This window comes from Triturus cristatus, chromosome 4_2 (genome assembly GCF_964204655.1).
Source record: "Triturus cristatus chromosome 4_2, aTriCri1.1, whole genome shotgun sequence".
NCBI classification, from domain to species: Eukaryota; Metazoa; Chordata; class Amphibia; order Caudata; family Salamandridae; genus Triturus; species Triturus cristatus.
The window spans coordinates 380,671,714-380,687,444 of record NC_140586.1 but is presented as its reverse complement, the minus strand read 5'-3'; the positions used below and the strand labels follow the sequence as shown (position 1 = coordinate 380,687,444).

The 15,731-nt window shown below is 50.3% G+C and overlaps 1 protein-coding gene across 2 annotated transcripts in view; it reads right to left on the bottom strand.

Annotated features, from left to right (window-relative positions):
• The window catches only part of ASPM (assembly factor for spindle microtubules), a 393,967-nt gene that overhangs the window by 219,806 nt on the left and 158,430 nt on the right, over nt 1-15,731 (bottom strand). For both annotated transcript variants that reach the window (XM_085601843.1, XM_085601844.1), the window contains exon 19: nt 10,458-15,521. In XM_085601843.1, coding sequence (XP_085457969.1) covers nt 10,458-15,521 — 5,064 coding nt within the window. The remainder of the gene's footprint in view (nt 1-10,457; nt 15,522-15,731) is intronic.

Below are 15,731 nucleotides of genomic sequence, written 5' to 3'. Positions count from 1 at the left end.
GCTCTCCATGCCACTGGAATCAAGCTATCCTGGCTGAAGAGGGGTGAAGCCCCGAAACCGGTCCTAGGATGCTTGTTTCCAGTCCAGGGACGACCTGGCTTGGCAGTCGCGTCCCGTAGCGCCGCCCCCCTCGCACCCTATTGGCCGCCCCGCTCCCATAGCTCCGCCCCCCTCGCACCCTATTGGCCGCCCCGCTCCCACCTCCTCCTCCCTCCCTCCCTCTCCCACTCATATGGAGGCCGCGCAGCGGTAGAGAGAGCGACCTCTGACCCTGTTTATCAGGCAGGTCGCTCCCCTCACCGCCACGCAGCCCCCTGTGTGACCACTGACCGCTGCTGCATTGTGTCTGCCTGCGTTAGAGTGACTGTGCCCTCCTGCTCTTCTGTACCCACGAGTGAGTGATTCTCCCCCACTGTACCTGTGTATTTTGCTGCCTTAATTGTCCCCCTCTCCTTTGGTGCCCAGATTGTGTCCCTTTTTTCTTCTGTCATTCCCCGCGTCTCCCCCTCGCCGCCCGTTCCCGCCGTCGCGTCCCGTAGCTCCACCCCCCTCGCACCCTATTGGCCGCCGCGTCCCATAGCTCCACCCCCTCGCACCCTAATGGCCGCCCCGCTCCCACCTGTTCCTCCCTCCCTCTCCCACTCATATGGAGTCCACGCAACGGCCGCGCCGCTGGCGCGCCGAAGGCGCACCTAAGGCAAGCCCGTCTGCGCCCGTCCGCACCTGGCCCGCGCCCAGCGCCAGACCCCCTGGCCCCCGCAGATGCCAGCCCACCCGCAAGACCTACAACGCCGCCACTCTCATCGCACTCAACACCGGCCGGAGCCCCAGCTGCTGCAGAGCGACCCCAAGACGCACCCACGGACCCTTCACCTGCCAATCCTGCAAGTTCTCCTGCATCCGGACCCGTACCGCACCCGCCAAGCTAAGCACCAACAGCAACCACCTGAAGCACCTGAAGTGCATCCTGCTCAACACCCGCTCCGTCCACAGGCACGCAGTGGAACTCTGGAACCTGCTCGACGCCACATGCCCAGACGTCGCCTTCCTCACGGACACCTGGATGAACGCCTCCTCAGCACCCGACATCGCCATCCCGGACGGATACAAGATCACCCGGAGGAACCGCGCCAACCAGAATGGAGGAGGTATCGCCATCGTCCACAAGAACACCATCCGCATCACGATCAACTCCTAAGACACCCTCACAGCCGCCGAACACCTGCACTTCCAGATCCACACTGACCCCAAGACCACCCTCAGAGGCACCCTCATCTACAGACCCCCGGGACCTCGCACACAATTCAGCTAAGACATCGCCGACTTCATCAGCCCGCACGCCCTCCCCTCTGCTGACTACATCCTTCTCAGGGACCTCAACTTCCACCTGGAGAACAACAACGACCGCAACACCACCACCCTGCTGGACAACCTCGCCAACCTCGGACTCAAGCGACTGGTGACCACCCCCACCCACTACGCCGGCCACACGCTCGACCCCGTCTTCTCCTCCAGCAAGGACATCACCTTCAGCCACGCCACCGGACTCCACTGGACAGACCACAGCTGCGTCCACTTCAGCTTCAGAAGGACCACGACTCACCACCACCCGCAACTTGTCCCCCGCAGAAGCTGGAACAAGATCACTGCCAACCTGCTCACCACATCCCTGAGCCAGAACCCCCCCACCAGATCAGCCAACCCCAACCAAGCCGCCAACAACCTCACGAAATGGATCAGCAACTGCGCAGACGACCTCGCTCCACTGAAGACCACCCCCGCCAGACCCGGCACCAAGAAAGCATCTTGGTTTACCGACGAACTCAAGAGCTCCAAGAAGAACTGCCGGGCTCTCGAGAAAGCCTGGCGCAGAGACCCAACTACAGACAACATGACCACCCTCAAGCTCGCCACTCGAAGACATCACCAGCTGATCCTTCCACCAAGAAATCTGCATTCAAGGAACGACTGGACAACAACGCCCGCAACAGCAAGGAACTCTTCAACATCGTCAAAGAGCTCTCGAACCCCAGCGCCGGAAACAACAACATCACGCCCTCGCAAGACCTATGCAACTCGCTCGCCTCGTTCTTCCACAGCAAGATCGCAGACATACACAACAGTTTCAGCACACAGCCAACGCACCCTACGACCGGAACAACGCCCCCCACCACCACCCTCCGCGCCTGTACCCCAGTCAACACCGAAGACACCATCCGCACGATGAACTCCATCCACTCAGGATCTCCAACCGACCCCTGCCCTCACCACGTCTTCAACAAGGCCGACTCAGTCATCGCACCCCACCTGCGGGACATCATCAACGCCTCCTTCGACACCGCCACCTTCCCAGAGAGCTGGAAGCACGTAGAACTCTACTGAAGAAACCATCAGCGGACCCCACTGACCTCAAAAACTACCGCCCCATCTCGCTCCTTCCTTTTCCGGCCAAAGTCATCGAGAAAACCGTCAACAGACAACTGGCCGCCTTCCTCGAGACGAACGGATCCCTCGACCACTCGCAGTCCAGCTTCCGGGCCAACCACAGCACCGAGACCGCCCTCATCGCAGCCACCGACGACATCCGAGCTTTGCTCGACAACGGGGAAACAACGGCCCTCATCCTCCTGGACCTCTCCGCGGCGTTCGACACGGTCTACCACCGCACCCTAGTGCAGCGCCTCAACAACATCGGTATCCAGGAGAAGGCACTGGAATGAATAATCTCCTTCCTCGCCGGAAGAACACAGAGTCAGCCTACCCCCGTTTGGATCCGAGGCCACCGAAGTCATCTGCGGCGTACCTCAAGGATCATCACTCAGCCCCACCCTCTTCAACGTCTACATGAGCCCCCTCTCAGCCATCGCACGCCAACACAACCTCAACATCATCTCCTATGCCGACGACACCCAGCTGATCCTCTCCCTCACCAACGACCCCGCCACCGCCAGAACCAACCTACACGAAGGGATGAAAGACGTAGCCGAGTGGATGACGAACAGCCGCCTGAAACTGAACTCAGATAAGACGGAAGTCCTCATCCTGGGATCATCACCCTCCGCCTGGGACGACTCCTGGTGGCCCCCTGCCCTTGGCAGCGCACCCAAACCAACAGACCACGCACGCAACCTGGGCTTCGTCCTGGACTCCTCCCTCTCCATGACCAGACAAGTCAACGCCGTCTCCGCATCATGCTTCAACATCCTACGCATGCTACGTAAGATCTTCCGGTGGATCCCCACCGAAACCAGGAAGACTGTCACCCAGGCCCTCGTCACCAGCCGACTGGACTACGGCCACTCCCTCTACGCCGGAACCACAGCCAAACTCCAGAAACTACTCCAGCGCATCCAGAACGCCTCAGCACGCCTCATCCTGGACATTCCCCGACACAGCCACATCTCCGTACACCTGAGAAACCTGCACTGGCTCCCCGTCAGCAAGAGAATCACGTTCAGACTCCTCACCCACGCACACAAAGCTCTCCACAACCAAGGCCCAAGATACCTCAACGACCGCTTGACCTTCTACACTCCCACCCGCCAGCTTCGATCAACCAGTCACGCCCTCGCCGCCGTCCCCCGCATCCGAAGAGCCACAACAGGAGGAAGATCCTTCTCCTACCTGGCTGCCAAGACGTGGAACTCCCTCCCCATCCACCTCCGCCTGACCCAAGACCACCTCTCCTTCAGGAAGCAACTCAAGACCTGGCTGTTCGAGCAGTAGCGGACCCCCCTCCCCCAAGCGCCTTGAGACCCTCCGGGTGAGTAGCACGCTATACAAATGCTTGATTGATTGATTGAGTTCTGGCTGGACTGTACCCACGGGGCACAGGGTCAAGACTGATTTGCATATGGCTGGGTTCAAGCTGGAACAGCATGGTGAGCAAAAAAACGATGGATTTAGGCCCAGATCTCTGTACTGGGGTGAATGTATGACATTGTTCTGCATTCTGTCCATCAACTGTTGTTTTTGCATTTGTCACCCCGAGTGGGAAGGGTATGCCCAGACGTGGGTCCCGTGCTCTCCATGCCACTGGAATCAAGCTATCCTGGCTGAAGAGGGGTGAAGCCCCGAAACCGGTCCTAGGATGCTTGTTTCCAGTCCAGGGAGGACCTGGCTTGGCAGTTCTGGCTGGACTGTACCCATGAGGCACAGGGTCAAGACTGATTTGCATATGGCTGGGTTCAAGCTGGAATGGCGAGCAAAAAAACGATGGATTTAGGCCCAGATCTCTGTACTGGGGCGAATGTATGACATTGTTCTGCATCCTGTCCATCACTTTTTTTTTTTTTGCTTTTTTCTAATTATGTCAATTACCTGAGGATACATTAATCTGCTTTTTTCCCCCACACAATGGCATTACACTAGAATGTTCTTCAAGTGAATTTTTTTCGATGTATTCACTTACATCCCTCAAGAAACAAAGGAAGACGTGGATGCACCTATATCGCCGAAATATATTTCCAACAGATCAAAAATATTTTTATCATGCATTGACAAAACAAATAGGTCTTGCCTATGGGTGAGCTATTTGCTTTGGCAATAAAGTGAGGCTAGAGAACGGGACGTCAAGCGGGGCTAGAAAACGGGAGGGATAGCAGGAACAGGGGCGGGTGGGGGGGGATAGCAGGAACAGGGGCGGGTGGGAGGGGGATAGCAGGAACAGGGGCGGGTGGGAGGGGGAAGAAGGAACCGGGGCGGGTGGGATGGGGAAGAAGGAACCGGGGCGGGTGGGAGGGGGAAGAAAGAACAGGGGCGGGTGGGAGGGGGAAGAAAGAACAGGGGCGGGTGGGAGGGGGAAGAAAGAACAGGGGCGGGTGGGAGGGGGAAGAAAGAACAGGGGCGGGTGGGAGGGGGAAGAAGGAACAGGGGCGGGTGGGAGGGGGGAAGAAGGAACAGGGGCGGGTGGGAGGGGGGAAGAAGGAACAGGGGCGGGTGGGAGGGGGGAAGAAGGAACAGGGGCGGGTGGGAGGGGGGGAAGAAGGAACAGGGGCGGGTGGGAGGGGGGAAGAAGGAACAGGGGCGGGTGGGAGGGGGGAAGAAGGAACAGGGGCGGGTGGGAGGGGGGAAGAAGGAACAGGGGCGGGTGGGAGGGGGGAAGAAGGAACAGGGGCGGGTGGGAGGGGGGGAAGAAGGAACAGGGGCGGGTGGGAGGGGGGGAAGAAGGAACAGGGGCGGGTGGGAGGGGGGAAGAAGGAACAGGGGCGGGTGGGAGGGGGGAAGAAGGAACAGGGGCGGGTGGGAGGGGGGAAGAAGGAACAGGGGCGGGTGGGAGGGGGGAAGAAGGAACAGGGGCGGGTGGGAGGGGGGAAGAAGGAACAGGGGCGGGTGGGAGGGGGGAAGAAGGAACAGGGGCGGGTGGGAGGGGGGAAGAAGGAACAGGGGCGGGTGGGAGGTGGAAGAAGGAACAGGGGCGGGTGGGAGGTGGAAGAAGGAACAGGGGCGGGTGGGAGGGGGAAGAAGGAACAGGGGCGGGTGGGAGGGGGAATAAGGAACAGGGGCGGGTGGGAGGGGGAATAAGGAACAGGGGCGGGTGGGAGGGGGAATAAGGAACAGGGGCGGGTGGGAGGGGGAATAAGGAACAGGGGCGGGTGGGAGGGGGAATAAGGAACAGGGGCGGGTGGGAGGGGGAAGAAGGAACAGGGGCGGGTGGGAGGGGGAAGAAGGAACAGGGGCGGGTGGGAGGGGGAAGAAGGAACAGGGGCGGGTGGGAGGGGGAAGAAGGAACAGGGGCGGGTGGGAGGGGGAAGAAGGAACAGGGGCGGGTGGGAGGGGGAAGAAGGAACAGGGGCGGGTGGGAGGGGGAAGAAGGAACAGGGGCGGGTGGGAGGGGGAAGAAGGAACAGGGGCGGGTGGGAGGGGGAAGAAGGAACAGGGGCGGGTGGGAGGGGGAAGAAGGAACAGGGGCGGGTGGGAGGGGGAAGAAGGAACAGGGGCGGGTGAGAGGGGTGAGAAGGAACATTAGATGGAACAGGGGTGGGTGGTAGAAGTAACAGGAGCGGGTGGGAGGGGGAGAAGGAACAAGGGCGGGTGGGAGGGGGAGAAGGAACAAGGGCGGGTGGGAGGGGGAGAAGGAACAAGGGCGGGTGGGAGGGGGAGAAGGAACAGGGATGGGTGGGAGGGGGAGAAGGAACAAGGATGAGGCGGGTAGGATTAGAAGCAGCATGGACGGGGGAGGGAGGTTTAAGAAGCAACATAGCTGTAAACGGGGGGGAAAGATAGTGTCTGTTTCATAATGCTTTTTTAGGTTTTGCCTGCACAGCGCTTGCGTTGTGGTTGAGAAATCTATTGTTTTTAATATAAACTTAAAAGGGACATACATCCTGCTACCTCTCTTTTCTGGCCTCTCATTGGTTCATGTGCGTGCCACTCACCTTTCCTCTATTTCTATTGGCTGTAGCATATGTTCCTGCATTTACCAATGCTTGTTCCTCGTCTGCTTCTCTTAACAGTTTCCCGTTAACAGTTCCTTTGGTGGGACTATATTTTCATAAAGTTTTGCCTTTTACTATTGCAGCATACTTGTATAACAATGTATCACCCGGAGAGTTTAAGTGATTTGCATAGAATCATCATCGTCAAAACTTTTATTTCGATCACCAAGATCCAAAAAAGTACACAGCACAAGTATAAAAACAGGGATAGAAAACGTTTGGGGATATGAATATATAAAAAAAAAAGCGAATACAAGTACTCCTAGAAGGGTAAAGTGCTTCGTACAGGTAGTTTCCCACGCCTGATCCACAGTGTGTACCACAATCTTGAGAGGCCAAAGACCACAGATCTACGGGTGTCAGGGCACAAAGTTCTATTCACCTCAAGATAATGGCCCAGGCCAATGAGTTTGCACAATGGGAACATTCATTTTTTCTCAAAGATAAATAATGTGGACAAAAGAAAAGTAAATGGGTAATAGATTCTGGGCAGGCTTTACAAGCAGGGTACAGATCATCAAGAGAAGCACTAGAACACCACTTGAAACAGAATAATCTGATAGGCAAGGTCTTATAGCGGAACTGTTGGAAAAGTTTGCGTGCCATAGATGGAATGATCTCATCAATAGATGTCTCAAACAGTGGGTCAGATTTGAAGTTCAGAAAATCTTTAGTCAAACTGGTCAGTGGTTCTGCCAAGTCCTTTACAAGCATCTTTTCCCAATACGTTTCTTTCAGCTACACCCTTGAAATATGCACCATACTTTCCGGATTGGACCAAAAAGTCTCCATCCCCAGCCTCCCCAGTAGTTCTCATAAGGAGATGAACCACCTAATCGATGTTGCCTTGGGAAGTTTCAGGAGATCTATCAGAGCCTTTCGATTGGCATAGAATCAAAGGATGATGCGCGGTGTCGCCTAGATGCGAACCGGGATACCCAGCTCTCGAGTCAACAGCTCTGGCTGCTGTGCCACATCCTCTCCACTCCCTTTGTCATTTGTCAGGGAACCTTTTCCTTCTCCTGGACAATAATTGATGACAACAGCTCTTTATTCATTACATAGGCGACACCAATGCATTACCAATGCTTGTTTAGTTATTGAACTCAGACAACCTAGGCAGAGGGGTGGGGCAGGTGGGGAGAAGGTAAAAAAGCTCTATGACACAGCCAGTGGTTTCCACATCGTAGCATTTTTTGGTAATGGTGGGTGAGGGAGCCAAAACGACAATGGGAGGGAACAGCAACATGGAAAACAGGTAGAAGGAAACAAGCAAACACACGAGAGGGTGGGAGGGAGCAAATGAACAGGATAGAAAAACAGGACAGACAGCTACAAAAGATGCACTCTGTAGAATGCTTCAACAAAAGAAACAAATAGCTCCCAAAAAAAGCGAGCTGTGAAAGGACACAAGTACTTAGGCCATGCTCCAGTGGGGATGGCCATGCACAAGAAGAGGAAGTGGCGACTGCAGCTCTGACCAGCGGGAAGCAAGCAATTGAGAGTGAATTTGTAGCTAACCAATGGTAAGTAACGGGAAGCCTCCAAGTCCACTGATAGAAAACAAAATGTTTCAAAGAGACGGACAGCACATGCTCCGTCTACCCAAGAACTAAAAATTGCATGCATGGCAGCCAACTGTCATTAAGGCATTAGGCTTGTGGGTGCAGCGAATCAAGAGAGCATAAAGAAAGGAGTTCTTATTTCCCCAAAACAATATCTTAATTTCATTTATAACCTAAAATATTTTCATCCATCGCAAGGTTACCACATGGACGTCTCGTAAAAAAAATATATATATTCTTAAAATGGCACCCACCGTGTTTTAGACCACAAGATGCAAACTAAATTACCCATTATTATAATTTTGTGCCACACACTATCTAAGGTGGGTTTGAAGGTCCCGGTCGACACACTCCCACCTCACTGGAAGATAATATCTATGAACATGGCCATGGAGACCGGAGGTTAGTCTACACTTGCAAAAGCCATTTAGTGTTCTTCTGTCTCTGCTGAAGGCTACTTGGTTGTTTTTCCATTCCTCTTCTCTCTTGGAATTCATTTCTTGGCATGTCCTTGTGCCGTTTGCCCAGGTACCTCTTGTGAAAAATCAATGCTTCCATCATGTTTGAAGCTTTCCAGAACAACACAAGGCGAAGATTTTTTTTTTTCCATTTAGTTATTTGGGAGTGCGGAATTTGCTCTGCTAGCAGACAGCAAACCCATCCTAAATATGCAATTAATTTGCTACTTTCCAATACATATTTTTTCCCCCCTGAGCTTTATATAGCGCAAACTCAACCCGAAGGTATCAGAGCGCTTTACATGAGCACCAGTTGCCTTACAAAAGGACACATTCATTTTTTTATTGTTGTTTTTGTTAGGCACAGGGAGATTAAGTGAAATGCCCAGAATCACAGGATGGTGAGCGTTGTTGCAGAGACACAAACTGGGTTCCCCAGATTCGATGTCGACCACCCTAGCCGTTAATCCACATCCTCTCCACAATCCTCTACTTACCATACTTATATTACTGCTGGGCAATGAGCTCCAAAACCTGTTGAGGAAAGCACCAAGACCTCATCCCTCTCCCCAAAAAATAAACACATAAAGCACTCATAAAAATGTGTAACTGCACTCACTAATCGCACACAGTCACAAAACCAAAATCAGACTCCCATCTTTGATGGAAACATTTGCAATGTCCTACCCCAGATTGTCAAATGTGCTAAAATGCATACACATGGCAGATTGTGTGAAATACAAGTGATTATTCATAATAATTGCTGTAGTCTATGCTATCAACTGAATCCATACAAGAAAGTTAGAACAACTTCCCAATTACAACCTCCACATGTAACGTACTAAACACAAATTATCATTGCAATTATCTCTAAGATGAGCCCTTGTATAGCTTGAGCCACTCACCACTTTCTGTACTATCAGTGCAGGGTATCCAAGTCTCTATTCTCAAACTCATGAACAAGGTGGAAATTTACACTAGTACACAATTTCTTATATAAAACTAAAGCTCTTTGTAAGATAATGGGAGAAAAAAACCTAAACCCAAAATTTCTCCTCCTATACCACAGAGAGTTCTGAAAGGTTCTGAGAAATTGCCACAGAACTAAGCATGAGTGAAGTCAGGTTTTCATCTAACTCCTCAATATTTTTAGGTGACAATTAGTGCACATTGGCCAATTGCTCTTATGCCCTGATAACACTTTACCGGACCTCACACGACGGACTCAGAAGCCAAAGATAAGACTGAGAATTCACCAAGTGGAGCTTCAGTGGACAGCTGCCTGGTATTCAGTCATCCTAGCAGGCTCGCTTTATAAAAGAACATATGGGTGAATGGTAATTTGTTTTGTTAGGTTAGAATGTGATAGCTGGAGGTAATATAAAAAAATTGGTTTGAACCATTCTAGGGGCACAGGGACAGACAGGGGTGCATCAGAAATCAATCGATGTGCAAGGGGGGTGAAAGAAAGAGGGAAATTGAGGGACAGTTGGACAGCCAGAATTTGCATGTGTGAAAACAAGTAGGTGAACTAATTTTTGGATGTTCACATTTTGTCAGCCAATGCCTAACACCAGCTGAACCACAGTAGCCAATGGCTGAAATGGCTTGTCTAAAAGCCTCTTGATATATGTACATGTATGTTGTGGGGGACTGGGGGTGTTCAGTGATGACTACAACTCTCACACAGTTACAATTAAAGCGGTCATTAGGCGAGACCTAATAAAAGTTAGGCGCCATCAATTAGGATTATTGCATAACCAGAGCTGGTAACAATAGATTGCCAAAAAGTGTACCTTTTCAACAATTTGATTAGTTGCTTTGGCAGCTAGTTACTGGAGCATCATTTTGTAGTACCAGAGAAGGGATCGGCTTTTGTATAATAAATTTACATTCCAAAGCATTAACAGGCTAGCAGAATATTTAAACTCCATAAACAATCAAACAAATATATGTGTTATGTATTTTTCAAAACTTGGCTAAATTCCTATCCATACCTGAATTTGTATTGCACTTGTTTTTATCTTCTGAAACCTCTTCTGTTCAATGAATCGCCTCACAGCTGCTTGGACGGTGATGACATTTGTCAATGTGCACAAGAAAGACTCTCGTTGACGTTTCATTGCCAAGTGTGCTCTGTACTGAGTTTGTAGCACTAGTGTAGCTTCTCTACACTTCCTATACTGCCTTTGTGATCTGTACATCCGGTAATATGCTTGAATGGTACATGCAGAGTTCCTGAGTTGAATGAACTTTCTTCGATACACCATCATATGTAGGCAGGCCTGAATTTTCCTTACAGCTCGCTTTTCTTTAGCTAGTCTTCGAGCCACTAGCCCTCGGAACGCAGACTGGACAGTGACTGCAGACTTTTTTAGCAAAAGGTATTGGTGTCTCTGAAGATGACTCAAGCGGCAAGCTCTGTACCATCTTTGGATTAAAACTGCTGATACAACTTTTTCTTTGTTTCGGATTCTGGTAACATATCCTCTAAACGCAGACTGAATGACGACTGAGGCAGTCTTTTTCTCAAGAAACCTTTTTCTTGATGCATACATTCGGAAAACCGATTGTATGCGCCGAGCAGCTACTATTTTCTTGGCCAGCTGTCTAGCTTTCATTGCGCGAAAAGCAGTCTGAATGCGGAGGATGGCTTTTTTAGTCAACCTGTAGTGGTGAACTTCAGAATCTCTCACAAGCTTTGCTTGATATCTTTTCTCAAACACTTGGACTGCCCAACACATTCGCCTATATAGCTTGCGTTGTCTGTGCATGCGATATTGGGACTGTATTACTGTTGCAGCGGTGTGCAACCTTTTCATGTGCCTTAAGACGGTCAGACGCCGGTACGCCCCCTGAATGACCACCACAGATTTGCGAAGGGCCAAATATTCCTCACGCTCATGTTTCCCTTTCATGTAGGATCTGTAAAACGCCTGTATGATGCAAGAGGCCTTTTTTTTCTCCTCATACTGGGTTCTAATGCAGTGCATCCTGAATGCTGACTGAATTGCGGTGGCAGCTGCGTGCATTTGCTGGACCTCCTGCCTCACCTTGAAACCTCTGTAGGCAGACTGGATATGAACGACAGCTTCTCTGAGGCGAACAAAGTTTTGGTGTTGTTGTTTTGCAGCTAATGACGCTCTGTATCTTTGCTGGCAGACTGTTACGGCAGCTCGAAGTGCAAGGTATCGTCTTTTTTGTGAACGACATTTAAACCGCTTTTGAATGACCACAGCAGCATTATGCATTTCTCGAAGATGCTGTCTTACCATCATGCCCCGGGAGGCAGCCTGAATGCACAGAGTGGCGTTTTTCATTTGCAGGTACTGCTGCCTTGCAGAATCTCCTGCTGTTTTTGCTCTGTACATCTGCTGGAGGGTTGTAACAGCCCAGCAGGTCTTCTTGTAACAAACCCGCTGTCTGTGCATGAGGTAATGAGATTGCAACACTGTTGCTGCCACATGCATGTCTTTTACATTTTTCCTAACTTTCATGCCTCGGTATGCTGCCTGAAGGACCACCACTGACTTTCGAAGGTCCATGAAACAGGCTCTTTGCTTTCGGCCTTCAGTGTGAGAGCGGTAGTAGCTCTGTATGACGCTGGCGGCCATTTTCATGGTTTGGTATCTAACACGAGCTCTGTGCATCCTGAATGCAGACTGGAGAGTGGTAGCTGCTTGGTGCATCTTCCGGAGCTCTCTTCTTACCTTTGAACCATGGTAGGCAGCCTGTACAAGAATAACCGTTTTGCAAAGAGAAAGGTACTCCTGGCGCTGCTGCCTTCCCACTATTAATGCCCGGTATCTTCTCTGAATAGCCACACAGGCATGCTTGAGCTTTAGAAACCTTCTGTGCTCTAACAAGGCTTTAAAATGTCTTTGGATAGTTTTTGCAGCTTTGTGCATTCCTTGAAGTTGCTTTCTGAGTCTCATGCCCCGGAAGGCAGCCTGGAAGCAGCATGCTGCTTTCTTGACTGCGCAATAGTTTTTAACTGCCACTTCTCTCTGTCCCTTTGCTCTGAACCTTTCCTGAATCACTTTGGTAGCCCAATACATTTTCCTGTAGTGACGTTTGTGGCAGCTCATTCTGTAATTGGCTTGAATTATTGTGGCAGCCTTGTTCATCACCTTCAGGTATTGCCTAGTTTTCATACCCCGGTAAGCAGCCTGGAGAACCACAACAGAGCACCGCTGTTTCAGAAAGTTCTCCCTTTCATGGATTGCCAACCTGAAAGCTCTGTAATGGCGCTGTATAGTAATGGCAGCCAGATTTGTAGCTCGGAAGCGCAGATTGAGTAGGTACATTCTGAATGTTGTCTGAATAACCCTGGCAGCTCTATCTCTCAGCTGAATGGCCTTCCGTACTTTCCACCCTCTGTAACCAGCCTGAAGAGTAATGGCCGCTTCACGAAGGCAAATGTAGTGTTTTCGTTGATGACTTCCCAGCTTTCTTAACCGAAATTTTTGCTGAACCACAACAGCAGCTTTCTTCACCGAAAGAAACCTCTTTCTTTCTAAATAACACCTGAATCTTTGCTGAATAATGGTTGCTGCAACATCCCTCCTATGCATGTACCTCCTGGTTTGCAAGCCACGATACGCGGACTGAATACAGACAACAGCGTTCTTGAGAGCTTGGTAATTACCAACTTGCCTATTTCGGTCTCTGCATGAACGGTAAATTAACTGCATTGATTTGGTAGCCAGGACTAGGTTTTTGTAGTATCTTCTCTGTAAGTACATCCGAAAATGTGCCTGTATTTGGATTGCAGCTCTGTGCATGCGCTTCAGTTCCAGTCGAGCTAATGCCCCTCGGCAGGCGGCTTGAAGTGTAACAGTGGCTCTCTTCAACTCAAGATACTCTGAACGAACATCTCGGCACCGACAGGTTGCTTTGTACCTTATTTGGATGGTCATTGCTGCCATTTTCATTCTGCTGTAAGCAACATAATTCTGATGCCTCCGAAATGCTGACTGAATGGTAGTGGCCGCCTGGTGAAACTGCTTCATTTGTTTCCGGACCATCATACCTCGAAATCCAGCCTGCAGTGTGATAACTGCCCACCGTAGATATAGATAGTGCCAACGTAGTACTTTTGCATGGATGGCTGCACGATACCATTGCTGTATTTTAACTGCTGCTCCTCTGCATGCAACATACCGCCTCCGGAGTGAAAAGGCCTTATAAGCTGCTTGAATAGTTGTAGCTGCTGCTTTGAGTTTGTGAACTTGCCGTCTAGTACTCCGGCCACGCCATGCCGCTTGCAAGGTAATGGTGGCAGATTTTAGTTTCGAATACAGCGTGCGTTGCTCCTTTCCAGTAGAGTATGCTCGATAATGTTGCTGGACAGTCAATGCAGCCTTTCTTACTCGTCTGAACTGGTTTTGAGCCACAACCTTCCTGTAGGAGGACTGAAGCACAACAGCAGCAGTATGTTGCTTCTGGATTTGCCTCCGGACAACCCCGCCACGGTAAGCTGCTTGTAGGCACACTGCAGCCTTCCTCACCTTTAAGAAACGCAGTCGTTGTCTTTTAGATATTATGTAGGCCCTAGTAAACTTCTGAATTGTAAGACATGCTGTCATGGTTAAGAGATAATTTTTCCGAGCAGAATAAGCTCTAAAAACAGTTTGAATTGTTAGTGCTGCGTTGACTTGCATTTTAAGGGCTTTCCGTGCTCTGTATCCTCGGTATGCTGCTTGTATGCAAACTGCAGCTGTTTTTAGTTTCAAATACTTCTCCCTCTGGTAAACCTGTGCACGATACGCAGCAAAATGACGTTGGATCACTATTGCTGCACTGCGGAGTGTGAGATAGTTCTGTCTTTGCTGGAACATCCTATATTGGGCTTGAAGGACCGTTGCCGCTTTCTTCCACTGGTGAATTTGTTTCCTGATCAAATGTCCCCTCAATACAGCCTGCAAGCGAATACAAGCTTCCCGCTTGCATGTAAATTCCGCTTTAGACCGCATGATACACCTCTTTGAGCGGTAATGTCTTTGGACAAACAGCACCGTTTTCTTCAGAGCTCTGTAATGATGCTGAGCTTGACTCATCCTCACATTAGCCTGAATTCTCGTGATGGCACGCTTCATCTTTAGGAACTTTTTCTTGGTTATGTAGGCACGATAAAAGGCTTGAATAGTTACTGCAGATGTCAACATACGCGCCTCTTTCTTGGATCGCATGTTTCTGTAAGCAGTTTGCAACATCACAACAGCAGAATATATTCTGTTGTAAACCAACACAGCTCGTTTCGTAGCAAGGTGCCCTCTGTATCTGGTTTGGATCACTCTGGCAGCATGTCTATATTTTTTGTATCTACGCAGCTGTTGCCACTTCCTTACATGGGCCTGTAACAAGATGACGCAGGATTTCACATGTAAAAAGCGTTGCCTCTCTTGCTTCATTCGCCAGAATGACTGAAGAAGGCAGGCTGCTCGGACCTGCTTCAGCTGTTGGCGGGCTTTCATCGCTCTAAAGGCAGTTTGCAGACGTATAACTGCACTGCGTTTACTCAAATACTCCTGTCGTTCATGCTTCCCTTGCAGGTACGCTTTGCAGTACCGCTGGAGTGTAATTATGTGCCCCTTTTTAGTTTTGTATGCTCGTTTGTCGCTCAAGCATCTGAAGCAGGCCTGGATTCTGATTACACTCTGCCTAAGTCGCAGGTACCATTTTCGCTTTGAATGCATTCGATACCAGGATTGGATGCGAACTGCAGCCTTTTCCTTGAAGGCAGTTTTTTTGATTCGCCATTTTCCGAATGCAGCTTGGAGTACAAGAGCAGCCCTTGTTTGCTTTAAGAAGTTGCGTTGTTTCCAACATCTGAATGCAGCCTGAATTACCAGAGTGGATGACTGGAGTGTCCGGTACCTCTGTCTCTCCTGCTTAGCCAACAGCCATGCACGTACATATCTCTGAATTGTCAGCGTGGCACTCCTAATGCGTTCATAGGAACGCACAGCGATCTTTGTTCTTATCCTTGCTTGCATTCGAATGGCAGAATATCTTAACTGTAGGTAACATCGTCTTGCAGAATAAAGGCGCCAATGAGCCTGAAAGAGAGATAGGACTCAATTAATTTGCACATATCGCAACCAGTCTTCCATTACTAAACTGTTACAAAAATACATGAGCAATGATAAAAGGCCTCAAATCATACAAAAGAGTAAAACTAAGCATTATATATACATATTTGCAGTCATGCTACAGACAACTTCAGCGGTCTGTTGCAGACAATAATACATACAATAGGGTTAGGGTCT